This window comes from Arachis stenosperma, chromosome 9 (genome assembly GCF_014773155.1).
Source record: "Arachis stenosperma cultivar V10309 chromosome 9, arast.V10309.gnm1.PFL2, whole genome shotgun sequence".
Classification (NCBI taxonomy): Eukaryota; Viridiplantae; Streptophyta; class Magnoliopsida; order Fabales; family Fabaceae; genus Arachis; species Arachis stenosperma.
The window spans coordinates 136528118-136542614 of NC_080385.1; the positions used below are offsets into that span (position 1 = coordinate 136528118).

Genomic DNA, 14497 nt, shown 5'->3' on the forward strand with positions numbered 1-14497 from the left:
CTGATTGTAAGATCTCATGAAGTTGGTTTACTAAATCCAACTCCCATTGGAACAACTTCCTCCTTCACTGGAAGCTCCAAATCTAGTCTAACCCATCCCAAAACCCATAATCCCCCTATAACTAATCCGTTAAGGTTTGAAACCGAGAAGAGCCTAGGAAACATATCTTTCAATACCCCATTAGGTAGCCAGCTATCCTCCCAGAACCGGATTGCTTTGCCATTCCCGAGGTCCATAGACAACTCGCTGATCATCTTTTCTCTCAACCGTGGTTCTCGGATTTGTAACTGACAGATATCCTTCCAAGTACCCCCTCTTGTGGGAACAGGTTGGTCTCGCAGCATCACAGCAGGATCCATGTTGGTACAAGAGCAAACCACTTTCTTCCATAAGGGACAGCCTTCTTTTGAGAACCTCTACCACCACTTAAACAGCAATGCTGTATTTCGAATAATTGCATCACCAACTCCCAACCCACCTGTCTTCTTAGGAGCCATTACTACTTCCCATTTCACGGGCGGTAACCCTTGCCTCCCCTCCTCTGTACTCCACAAGAACCGTCGCTGTAGGGAGATCAACTTCTCTGCCACTAACTTCGGCATCTTATATAAGTTGAGGTAGTAAATAGGCAGGCTACTAAGGACCGATTTAATGAAGACTAGCTTGCCCGCTTTGTTGAGGGACTTTACTTTTCACAAATTCAGCTTTTCTTCCACCTTGTCAATCACTGGTTTCCATGTCTTAACCAGTCTCGGATTTGCTCCCAGGGGAATGCCCAAATATCTAATTGGTAATGATGCCTCCATACAACCCAATAATAGACACATCCTACGGACCCACAGCCTATCACAATTGACTGGAATAATGTTGGACTTCTCAAAATTGATGCTCAACCCAGACATCAGTTCAAAGTACCGGAGCAGTTGCTGGTAGTTTCTGATAGTCTCCTCTTTAGGCGGGCAGAAAAGAATAGTATCATTCGCAAACTGCAAGTGAGACAACTCAATGTTATCACTACCAACCAGTAGGAGAGATATACGACCGTTCCTCACTGCCTCTCCAATCATCCTAAGAAGAACATCAACAACTAAAACAAACAGGAATGGAGATAGTGGGTCTCCTTGTCGCAAACCCCTTTCCATTTTGAAAGGCTTCGAAGGTCATCCATTGACAAGTACCGACATAGATGCAAAGCAGACACACTCCTTGATCCAGCCTCTCCATCTCTGGCCAAAACCCATCTTCTGCAATACAATATCCACAAAGCCCCACTTGACTCTATCATAAGCCTTTTGGAAGTCCAGCTTTATTATCGTGGAGCTCTTTTTCCGTGATTTCAGCCAGTGCACGGTTTCACAGGCGATCAAAGCCCCATCATATATTTTCCTGCCCTTCACGAAAGCGCTCTAAGTCTCTCCTACCAGACCCGGCATTACCTTCCGCATCCTCCAAATCAATACCGTAGAAATGACCTTATAGACACAGCCCACCATACTAATCGACCGGAGATCCTTTATTTCTTTGGCTCCAGTAAACTTCGGTGCCAGCGCCACCCAAGTGACATTCAACTTGCTAGGTAGCTTAGCTAACTGGAAAAACCCTTTCACCGCTTCAGTGAACTCTCTATCTAATTCTTCCCAACACTTCTTTATGAAATTCATATTATACCCATCACTGCCTGGTGTCTTTGTTGACTCACAATCCCAAACTGCCTCCTTTATTTCTTCAGTAGTTGGCATCATCTCTAGCTCTGTTGCCTCTTCCTAGAGTATTTGCTTTACCAGCTCATCCCTGAATCCAATAATTGGCGAAGGCTCCTAGTGGTATAGTGATGAGCGGATAATTTATACGCTTTTTGGCATTGTTTTTACATAGTTTTTAGTAAGTTTAAGCTACTTTTAGGGATGTTTTCATTAGTTTTTATGTTAAATTCACATTTCTGGACTTTACTATGAGTTTGTGTGTTTTTCTGTGATTTCAGGTAAATTCTGACTGAAATTGAGGGATTTGAGCAAAACTCTGAAAAAGGCTGACAAAAGGACTGCTGATGCTGTTGGAATCTGACCTCCCTGCACTCTAAATGGATTTTCTGGAGCTACAGAACTCCAATTGGCGCGCTCTCAACGGCGTTGGAAAGTAGACATCCAGGGATTTCCAGCAATATATAATAGTCCATATTTTATTCGAAGATTGACGACGTAACTTGGCGTTGAACGCCAAGTACATGCTGCTGTCTGGAGTTAAACGCCAGAAAAACGTCATGATCCGGAGTTAAACGCCCAAAACACGTCATAACTCAAAGTTCAACTCCAAGAGAAGCCTCAGCTCGTGGATTAATCAAGCTCAGCCCAAACACACACCAAGTGGGCCCCGGAAGTGGATTTATGCATCAATTACTTACTCATGTAAACCCTAGTAGCTAGTCTAGTATATATAGGACATTTATCTATTGTATTAGACATCTTTGGTCTCAGTTTTGTTTTATTCCTCATCCTAAGAGGCTATTGATCACGTTTTAGGGGGCTGGCCATTCGGCCATGCCTGAACCTCTTTCACTTATGTATTTTCAACGGTGGAGTTTCTGCACACCATAGATTAAGGGTGTGGAGCTCTGCTGTACCTCAAGTATTAATGAAGTTCTATTTTCTTTTATTCAAATCTCTTCTATTCTTATTCCAAGATATTCATTCGTACCCAAGAACATGATGAAGGTGATGAGTAAATAACCCTCATTATCATTCTCACTGATGAACGCGCGTGATTGACAACCACTTCCGTTCTACATGCAACAGAGCTTGAATGTGTATCTCTTAGATTCCCCAACAGAATCTTCGTGGTATAAGCTAGATAGATGGCGGCATTTATGAGGATCCGGAAAGTCCAACCTTGTCTGTGGTGTTCCGAGTAGGATCCTGGGAATCCGGAAAGTCTCACCTTGTCTGTGGTATTCCGAGTAGGATTCCGGTGATGAATGACTGTGACGTGCTTCAAACTTGCAAGTGCTGGGCGTGATGACAAACGCAAAAGAATCAAGGGATTCTATTCCATTAGGCGCGGGAACCAACCAGTGATTAGCCGTACTGTGACAGAGTGCGTGAGCATTAGTTTTCACTGCGAGGATGGGATGTAGTCATCAACCATGGGTGATGCCTCCAGATGATTAGCTGTGCGAGTGACAGCCGCATAGGATATTTTCCCGAGAGGATTGAAAGTAGCCACCGCTGATGGTGAACCCCTATACAAAGCTTGCCATGGAAAGGAGTAAGAAGGATTGAATAGAAGCAGTGGGAGGGCAGGCGTCCTTGAGCCATACAGCATCTCCATATGCTTATCTGAAATTCCTACCAATGAATCTGCATAAGTATTCTATCCCTTTTCTTATTTCTAATCTTTATTTCTATTTTCGAACCCATAAATAATGTTTAATCCGCCTGACTGAGATTTACAAGGTGACCATAGCTTGCTTCATACCAACAATCTCTGTGGATTCGACCCTTACTCACGTAAGGTTTATTACTTGGACGACCCAGTACACTTGCTGGTTAGTTGAACGGAGTTGTGAAAATAAACAGTGCCCTAAGAGTAAACTCACCAAAGTATAAAGAACATGTGATCACAATTTCGTCCACCAAGTTTTTGGCGCCGTTGCCGGGGATTGTTCGAGTATGGACAACTGACGGTTCATCTTGTTGCTCAGATTAGGTAATTTTCTTTTCAAAAATCTTTTTCAAAATTTTTCTTTTATTTTTCATTTTTCCTAACATTATTTTCGAAAATTATTAATAAAAATCCAAAAAAATTAGAAAATAATAAAAATAAAAAATATTTTGTGTTTCTTATTTGAGTCTTGAGTCAATTTTTAAGTTTGGTGTCAATTGCATGCTTTTAAAATTTTTCTTGCATTTTTTCGAAAATCCATGCATTCATAGTGTTCTTCATGATCTTCAAGTTGTTCTTGATAAGTCCTCTTGTTTGATCTTGATGATTTCTTGTTTTGTGTTGTTTGTTGTTTATCATGTGCATTTTTGCATTCATATTTTCCATGCATTAAAGATTTCTAAGTTTGGTGTCTTACATGTTTTCTTTGCATCAAAAATTTTTCAAAATTATGTTCTTGATGTTCATCATGATCTTCAAAGTGTTCTTGGTGTTCATCTTGACATTCATAGCATTCTTGCATGCATCTTGTGTCTTGATCCAAAATTTTCATGTTTTGGGTCATTTTTGTGTTTTTCCTTAAAAATTCAAAAATAAAAAAAATATCTTTTCCTTATTTCCCTCCAAAATTTCAAAATTTTGGTTTGACTTGGTCAAAAAAAATTTTCAAAATTAGTTGTTTCTTACAAGTCAAGTCAAATTTTCAATTTTAAAAATCTTATCTTTTCAAAATCTTTTTCAAAAATCATATCTTTTTCATTTTTTTCTATTTTTTCGAAAATTTTAAAAATCTTTTTCAAATTATTTTCAAAATCTTTTTCTTATCTTTACATGTAATTTTCGAAAATTCACTAATAATTAATGTGATTGGTTCAAAAATTTGAAGTTTGTTACTTTCTTGTTAAGAAAGGTTCAATCTTTAAGTTCTAGAATCTTATCTTGTAGTTTCTTGTTAGTGAAGTAAGTAATTTCAAAATTTTTTGAATTAAATCTTTTTATCTTTTATTTTATCTTTTTCAAAAATTTTATCTTTTTCAAAATTTGATTTCAAAATATCTTATCTAACTTACTATCTTCTTATCTTTTTCAAATTTGATTTCAAATCTTTTTCAATCAACTAACTAACTTTTTGTTTGTTTCTTATCTTTTTCAAAATCACCTAACTACTTCTCCCTCTTCTATTTTCGAAAATCTCTCTCTCTTTTTCAAAAGTTCTTTTTAATTAATTAATTGTTTCATGTTTTAATTTTAATTACAATTTATCTCTAATTTTCGAAAATTACTAACTTCTTTTTCAAAATTGTTTTCGAAAATTCTATTCCTCTTTTCTTCTCCTATTTAATTATTTAATTACTAACACTTCTCTTCACCTCTCTTTATCCAAAATCCGAATCCATTCTTCATTCTTCTACCCTCTTTCTTTTTCTACTAACATAAAGGAATCTCTATACTGTGACATAGAGGATTCCTCTTCTTTTCCTGTTTTCTTATCTTTCATATGAGCAGGAACAGGGATAAAGACACTCTTGTTGAAATTGATCTAGAACCTGAAAGGACTCCGAAGAGAAAATTAAGAGAAGCTAAATTGCAACAATCCAGAAGAAACCTTCTAGAAATTTTCGAACAAGAGAAAAAGATGGCAGACGGAAATAATAATAATAATGAAAGGAGAATGCTTGGTGACTTCACAAAGCCAACATCCAAGTTTGATGGAAGAAGCATCTCCATTCCTGCCATTGGAGCCAATAACTTTGAGCTTAAGCCTCAACTAGTTGCTTTAATGCAACAAAACTGCAAGTTTTATGGACTTCCATCTGAAGATCCTTATCAGTTTTTAACTGAATTCTTGCAGATCTGTGAGACTGTAAAGACGAATGGAGTTGATCCTGAAGTCTACAGACTCATGCTTTTCCCTTTTGCTGTAAGAGACAGAGCTAGAGTATGGTTGGATTCACAACCCAAGGATAGCCTGGACTCATGGGATAAGCTTGTCACTGCATTCTTGGATAAATTCTTTCCTCCTCAAAAGCTGAGCAAGCTGAGAGTGGATGTTCAAACCTTCAAACAAAAAGATGGTGAATCCCTCTATGAAGCTTGGAAAAGATACAAGCAGCTGACCAAAAGATGTCCATCTGACATGTTTTCAGAATGGACCATATTAGATATATTCTATTATGGTCTCTCTGAATTTTCGAAAATGTCATTGGACCATTCTGCAGGTGGATCTATTCACCTGAAGAAAACGCCTGGAGAGGCTCAAGAACTCATTGACATGGTTGCAAACAACCAGTTCATGTATACTTCTGAGAGGAATTCCGTGAACAATGGGGTACCTCAGAAGAAAGGAGTTCTTGAAATTGATGCTCTGAATGCCATATTGGCTCAGAACAAAATGTTGACTCAACAGGTCAACATAATCTCTCAAAATCTGAATGGATTGCAACATGCATCCAACAGTACTAGAGAGGTAGCTTCTGAAGAAGCTTATGATCCTGAGAACCCTGCCATGGCAGAGGTTAATTACTTAGGTGAACCTTATGGAAACACCTATAACTCATCATGGAGAAATCATCCAAATTTCTCATGGAAGGATCAACAAAAACCTCAACAAGGTTTTAACAATGGTGGACGCAATAGGCTGAACAATAGTAAGCCATATCCATCATCTTCTCAGCAACAGACAGAGAACTCTGAACAAAACAATTCTAATTTAGCCAATATAGTCTCTGATCTGTCAAAGGCCACTTTCAGTTTCATGAATGAAACCAGATCCTCCATTAGAAATTTGGAAGCACAAGTGGGCCAGCTGAGTAAGAAAGTTATTGAAACTCCTCCCAGTATTCTCCCAAGCAATACAGAAGAAAATCCAAAAGGAGAGTGCAAGGCCATTGACATAGTCAATATGGCCGAATGCACAAAGGAGGAGGAGGACGAAAATCCTAGTGAGGAAGACCTCCTGGGACGTCCCTCAAGCAAGAAGGAGTTTCCTATTAAGGATCATGAGAAATCTGAGGCTCATCTAGAGACCATAGAGATCCCTTTGAATCTCCTTCTGCCATTCATGAGCTCTGAAGAATATTCATCCTCTGAAAAGAATGAAGATGTGACTGGAGAGCAAGTTGCCCAATACTTAGGAGCTATCATGAAACTGAATGCCAAGCTGTTTGGTAATGAGACTTTGGAAAGTGAACCTCCCTTGCTCATTAGTGAACTAGATACTTGGATTCAGAGAACTCTACCTCAAAAGAAACAAGATCCTGGCAAGTTCTTAATCCCTTGCACCATTGGCACCATGAGTTTTGAAAAAGCTCTATGTGATCTTGGGTCAGGGATAAATCTTATGCCACTCTCTGTAATGGAGAAGCTGGGGATCATTGAGGTATAACCTGCCTTGTTCTCATTGCAATTGGCAGACAAGTCCATAAGACAAGCTTATGGAATAGTGGAGGACGTGCTAGTAAAGGTTGAAGGCCTTTACATCCCTACTGATTTCATAATCCTAGACACTAGGAAGGAAGATGATGAATGCATCATCCTAGGAAGACCTTTCCTAGCCACAGCAGGAGCTGTGATAGATGTCAACAGAGGTGAGTTAGTCCTTCAATTGAATGGGGACTACCTTGTGTTTAAGGCACATGGCCATCCCTCTGTGACAAAAGAGAGTAAGCATGAAGAGCTTCTCTCAGTTCAGAGTCAAGAAGAGCCTCCATAGTCAAACTTTAAGTTTGGTGTTGTGAGGCCACAACCAAACTCTAAGTTTGGTGTTCAAACCCCATATCCAAACTCTAAGTTTGGTGTTGGGACTCCACAATATTGACCTGATCACTTTGTGGCTCCATGAGAGCCACTGTCAAGCTATTGACATTAAAGAAGCGCTTGTTGGGAGGCAACCCAATTTTATTTATCTAATTTTATTTTATTTTGTTTCTTTGTTATTTTTGTGTTTTATTAGGTACATGATCATGAGGAGTCACGAAAAAAATAAAAAAAATTAAAAACAGAGTCAAAAACAGAAGAAAAAAATTTTCACCCTAGAGGTAACGCAGACTGGCGTTCAACGCCAGTAAGATGCATCTGTCTGGCGTTCAACGCCAGAACAGAGCACCATTCTGGCGTTGAACGCCCAAAACAAGCAACAACCTGGCGTTAAACGCCAGGATGGTGCACAGAGAGGACAAACTGGCGCTGAACGCCAGAAACAAGCATGAAACTGGCGTTCAACGCCAGAAACATGCATTACATGGGCGTTGAACGCCCAGAACGTGCATCAATGGGCGTTTGAACGCCAGAATGTTGCATGAAGGCATGTTACATGCCTATATGGTGAAGGAATGGTATTTGTTTTCACCTCAGGATCTGTGGACCCCACAGGATCCTCACCTCAGGATCTGTGGACCCCACAGGATCTCCACCTACCACATTTCTTTTAATCCTAATCACACTCTCCTAATCCTAAATCTCATTCTCCATGTCACACTTCCCAACACCCTTCACCAATCACCTCAATTCCTCTTCCCAATTACCCCATTCACCATTCACATCAACCTCCTCTTCCCCATAAACCCCACCTACCCTCATAAAATTCAAATTCAATTTCCCACCCATTCCCACCCAAAATGGCCGAACACTAACCCTCCCCTCTCCCTATAAATACCCTCCCATTCTTCTTCATTTTCACACAACACAAATCCCTTCTTCTCCCATATAGCCGAACCTCCTTCTCTCCCTCTCTACCATATTCTCTTCTTCCTCTTCTACTTTTCTTTTCTTTCTTGCTCGAGGACGAGCAAATTTTAAGTTTGGTGTGGTAAAAGCATAAGCTTTTTTTGTTTTTCCATTACCAATGGCACCTAAGGCCGGAGTTTCCTCAAGAAAAGGGAAAGGGAAAGCAAAAGCTTCCACATCCGAGTCATGGGAGATGGAAAGATTCATTTCCAAGAGCCATCAAGACCACTTCTATGATGTTGTGGCAAAGAAGAAGGTGATCCCTGAGGTCCCTTTCAAGCTCAAAAAGAATGAGTATCCGGAAATCCGACATGAGATCCAAAGAAGAGGGTGGGAAATCATAACCAACCCCATGCAACAAGTCGGAATATTAATGGTTCAAGAGTTCTATGCCAATGCATGGATCACTAGGAACCATGACCAAGGTATGAACCCAAGCCCAAAGAATTATCTCACAATGTTTAGGGGGAAATACTTGGATTTTAGTCCGAAAAATGTGAGGTTGGCGTTTCACTTACCCATGATGCAAGGTGATGAACGCCCCTACACAAGAAGGGTCAACTTTAATCAAAGGTTGGACCAAGTCCTAATGGACATTTGTGTGGAAGGCGCCCAATGGAGAATAGACTCCAAAGGCAAGCCAGTCCAACTAAGAAGACTGGACCTCAAGCCTGTAGCTAGAGGATGGTTGGAGTTCATCCAAAGATCCATCATCCCTACAAGCAACCGATCTGAAGTTACTGTGGATCGGGCCATCATGATCCATAGCATCATGATTGGAGAGGAAGTAGAAGTTCATGAAGTCATCTCCAATGAACTCTACAAAATAGCCGACAAGCCTTCACACATGGCACGGCTAGCCTTCCCCCACCTTATATGCCATCTATGTTACTCAGCTGGAGTCATCATAGATGGAGATGTCTCCATTGAAGAAGACAAGCCCATCACCAAGAAAAGGATGGAGCAAACAAGAGAAGTTCCTCACGGCCCTCAAGAAGAACATGAGGAAGTTCATCATCAACAAATGCCTCAAGGAATGCACTTTCCTCCCAACAACTATTGGGAGCAACTCAACACCTCCTTGGAAGATTTGAGCCATAATGTTGAACAATTAAGGGTGGAACATCATGAGCACTCCATCATTCTCCAAGAAATAAGAAAAGATCAAAGAGCAATGAGGGAGGAGCAACAAAGGCAAGGAAGGGACATAGAAGAGTTGAAGAACATCATTGGTCCTTCAAGAAGAAGACGCCACTAAAGGTGGATTCATTCCTTGTTCTTTATTTCTTTCTGTTTTCGGTTTTTAATTATTATGTTCATCTATGTTTTGTGTCTTTATTTCATGATCATTAGTGTGTAACCATGCCTTAAAGCTATGAATAAATTCCATTAATCCTTCACCTCTCTTAAAAGAAAAAATGTTTTAATTCAAAAGAACAAGAAGTACATAATTTTCGAAATTATTATTGAATTAAGTTTAATTATATTGATGTGGTGACAATGCTTTTTGTTTTCTGAATGAATGATTGAACAGTGCATATGTCTTTTGATATTGTTGTTTATGAGTGTTAAAATTGTTGGTTCTTGAAAGAATGATGAACAAAGAGAAATGTTATTGATGATCTGAAAAAGTCATGAAATTGATTCTTGAAGCAAGAAAAAGCAGTGAAAAAAAAAGGCTAAAAAGAGTATATAGAAAAAGAAGGAGCAATAGAAAAAGCCAATAGCCCTTAAAACCAAAAGGCAAGGGTAAAAAGGATCCAAGGCTTTGAGCATCAATGGATAGGAGGGCCCAAGGAAATAAAATCCAGGCCTAAGCGGCTAAATCAAGCTGTCCCTAACCATGTGCTTGTGTCATGAAGGTCCAAGTGAAAAGCTTGAGACTAAGTGGTTAAAGTCGTGATCCAAGGCAAAAGAGTGTGCTTAAGAGCTCTGGACACCACTAACTGGGGACTTTAGCAAAGCTAAGTCACAATCTGAAAAGGTTCACCCAGTCATGTGTCTGTGGCATTTATGTATTCGGTGGTAATACTGGAAAACAAAGTGCTTAGGGCCACGGCCAAGACTCATAAGTAGCTGTGTTCAAGAATCAACATGCTTGACTAGGAAAGTCAATAACACTATCCAAAATTCTAAGTTCCCAGAGATGCCAATCACTCTGAACTTCAAGGGAAAAAGTGAGATGCCAAAACTGTTCAGAAGCAAAAAGCTACAAGTCCCGCTCATGTAATTAAATTAATATTCAGTAATATTTTGGACTTTATAGTATATTCTCTTCTTTTTATCCTATTTGATTTTCAGTTGCTTGGGGACAAGCAACAATTTAAGTTTGGTGTTGTGATGAGCGGATAATTTATACGCTTTTTGGCATTGTTTTTACATAGTTTTTAGTAAGTTTAAGCTACTTTTAGGGATGTTTTCATTAGTTTTTATGTTAAATTCACATTTCTGGACTTTACTATGAGTTTGTGTGTTTTTCTGTGATTTCAGGTAAATTCTGACTGAAATTGAGGGATTTGAGCAAAACTCTGAAAAAGGCTGACAAAAGGACTGCTGATGCTGTTGGAATCTGACCTCCCTGCACTCGAAATGGATTTTCTGGAGCTACAGAACTCCAATTGGCGCGCTCTCAACGGCGTTGGAAAGTAGACATCCAGGGCTTTCCAGCAATATATAATAGTTCATACTTTATTCGAAGATTGACGACGTAACTTGGCGTTGAACGCCAAGTACATGCTGCTGTCTGGAGTTAAACGCCAGAAAAACGTCATGATCCGGAGTTAAACGCCCAAAACACGTCATAACTCAAAGTTCAACTCCAAGAGAAGCCTCAGCTCGTGGATTAATTAAGCTCAGCCCAAACACACACCAAGTGGGCCCCGGAAGTGGATTTATGCATCAATTACTTACTCATGTAAACCCTAGTAGCTAGTCTAGTATATATAGGACATTTATCTATTGTATTAGACATCTTTGGTCTCAGTTTTGTTTTATTCCTCATCCTAAGAGGCTATTGATCACGTTTTAGGGGGCTGGCCATTCGGCCATGCCTGAACCTCTTTCACTTATGTATTTTCAACGGTGGAGTTTCTGCACACCATAGATTAAGGGTGTGGAGCTCTGCTGTACCTCAAGTATTAATGAAGTTCTATTTTCTTTTATTCAAATCTCTTCTATTCTTATTCCAAGATATTCATTCGTACCCAAGAACATGATGAAGGTGATGAGTAAATAACCCTCATTATCATTCTCACTGATGAACGCGCGTGATTGACAACCACTTCCGTTCTACATGCAACAGAGCTTGAATGTGTATCTCTTAGATTCCCCAACAGAATCTTCGTGGTATAAGCTAGATAGATGGCGGCATTTATGAGGATCCGGAAAGTCCAACCTTGTCTGTGGTGTTCCGAGTAGGATCCTGGGAATCCGGAAAGTCTCACCTTGTCTGTGGTATTCCGAGTAGGATTCCGGTAATGAATGACTGTGACGTGCTTCAAACTTGCAAGTGCTGGGCGTGATGACAAACGCAAAAGAATCAAGGGATTCTATTCCATTAGGCGCGGGAACCAACCAGTGATTAGCCGTACTGTGACAGAGTGCGTGAGCATTAGTTTTCACTGCGAGGATGGGATGTAGTCATCAACCATGGGTGATGCCTCCAGATGATTAGCTGTGCGAGTGACAGCCGCATAGGATATTTTCCCGAGAGGATTGAAAGTAGCCACCGCTGATGGTGAACCCCTATACAAAGCTTGCCATGGAAAGGAGTAAGAAGGATTGAATAGAAGCAGTGGGAGGGCAGGCGTCCTTGAGCCATACAGCATCTCCATATGCTTATCTGAAATTCCTACCAATGAATCTGCATAAGTATTCTATCCCTTTTCTTATTTCTAATCTTTATTTCTATTTTCGAACCCATAAATAATGTTTAATCCGCCTGACTGAGATTTACAAGGTGACCATAGCTTGCTTCATACCAACAATCTCTGTGGATTCGACCCTTACTCACGTAAGGTTTATTACTTGGACGACCCAGTACACTTGCTGGTTAGTTGAACGGAGTTGTGAAAATAAACAGTGCCCTAAGAGTAAACTCACCAAAGTATAAAGAACATGTGATCACAATTTCGTCCACCATATAGCTCCTTATAAAAGTCTCGAATAGAAATCTTGATCCTTGCTTGATTCCTTACCAACCTCCCATTAACCATTAAGGCATCAATCCAATTGGACCTTCTTCGCGCTGAGGCTAAATTGTTGAAATAGCGAATGTTTTTATCCATCTCATTTACATGCCGAGATCTTGACATCTGCTTCCAATGTAGCTCCTTTCTGATATACCATTTTCTACAGAAGCTCACAAGCGCCTTTCTCTTTGCTTCAATAGTTCCATCAGCCACTCCAGTACCTACCATGTCATCTACTTTCTTTATTTCATCCTTAAACTGTCTAATCCTTGTGTCCATGAACCTAAAGTTCTTTTTATGCCATCTGCTCAGTGGAGTCATCAAAGCCTTTAGCTTGTCCATAAACTGTACCTCACCTAAAATCCTCCATTCCTCCTTTACCATCCTCAAGAAACCATCATGAGTAAACCAGGAGTCCAAACTCCGAAAAGGTTTTGGCCCCCCTCTAATCCGTGAGACCTCCATCATCAATGGACAATGGTCTGATAACCCTCTAGGTCCACCTCGCAGCCTTATTTCAGGAAACTCTTCTAACCACTCCAAGCTAACCAAAACCCTATCAATTCGACTGTATGATTGCCCTCTAAACCAAGTGAACAAGCGATCAGTGATTGCTAAGTCTACTAGCTCCATATCCTGGATCCATGATTTAAACTCTGCTACAAACACCATCAAAGAATTAGTTCCCTTCCTCTCTTCCATATGAGTTATCTCGTTAAAATCTCCCTGGTAGCAAAATGGGACTTGACATAACCCAGATAGGAAGCTCAGCTCTTCCCACATAACAAGCTTTTTCGCCTTATCGTGCGGACCATAAACTAGGCAGAAAGCACAAGAAAAATTATTTTTTAGTAACATACCCTCCACACACAACCATCGACTTCCTTTATAGCAATTGTTCATCTAAAATTCCGTTTCATCCCACATCAATAACAGGCCACCTGAAGCACCAACTGATCCAACAAACTCCCATTTAACTGCACCATTACCCCATAGTTGCACTATATCAAAGTTGGTCACAACCTCTTTCTTTGTCTCTATCAAGCCTAGCATATGCAATTTAAACTTTCTCCGAAAGTTCTTTACCATGCTCAGTTTACCAACTCCCGCCAACCTCCTAATATTCCAGGAACTAAAGATCATTTTAAACCACTTATACACACCTTTTCTGATTTTTCGATCGACTCCTCCGTGCTTTCTCCTTCTGCTTAGCCTATTTTTTCTTCTGTGTAATTGCCTCGTTCTATGCCTGTGGACTGTGGTATTGCCATTATGTCATCTTCCTCATTATACTGCATAGCTCCAGATTCCACTGCCAGCTTCCATACTTCCCAGTTTTCTTGCATTTTAGGTGCCCATCTGTTTTTGGACATTTTCGGCTCAGCTTCGCTTCCTACATCACAAGGGGTATCTCGCAAATCCTCTGAAGCTCCCCCCGTAACCCCAGCCTGTAACTCCGATGCAGGATCTACAATCCCCAGAGAGCCCCCTATGCCACTATCCTCCACAAAACCCTCCCTTTCCGGATCATTTTACTGCTCTCCTAACCCACCCCCATTCCATGTCAGTTCCTCACATGGGCACCCAACCTTATTCCATCCCATTCCATCTAATAGCACGTCATAGCCTTATGGCTGCCAGCAACGTTTCCATCACAAGCCACCACCGATTCCGTTCCCCCGTTAGAGAGGATCGCCACCAACCCACCAGCCACCTCCAGTGTCGCCCTCGCATCAAGCCCACCAGACCCGTTCCCCCGCTCCTCTTCCCTAGTTCCCGTTCGATTCCTTCCCACCACAATCCTCACAGGCTTCCTGCCCGAGACACAAGGTAACCATTCCAGCAACGCCATCCTGACTTCACCGCCCTCAGCACGGGTCGTCGACGGAATCTGGCTTCCGTCGCCATCGCTCCAGCATCGTCCA

The 14497-nt window shown here is 40.6% G+C and overlaps 1 protein-coding gene across 1 annotated transcript; it reads right to left on the bottom strand.

The window, feature by feature from the left end:
- Window positions 1-692: 692 nt before the first annotated feature.
- Window positions 693-14176, bottom strand: LOC130949963 (uncharacterized). The gene is made up of 7 exons (XM_057878549.1): window positions 14125-14176; window positions 13810-14040; window positions 13514-13618; window positions 12579-13390; window positions 1437-1763; window positions 1183-1244; window positions 693-1068 (listed from the first exon to the last, which is right to left on the bottom strand). Exons 1-7 carry the CDS (start codon window positions 14174-14176, stop codon window positions 693-695), a joined length of 1965 nt encoding a protein of 654 aa, XP_057734532.1.
- Between the last annotated feature and the right edge of the window lie 321 nt (window positions 14177-14497).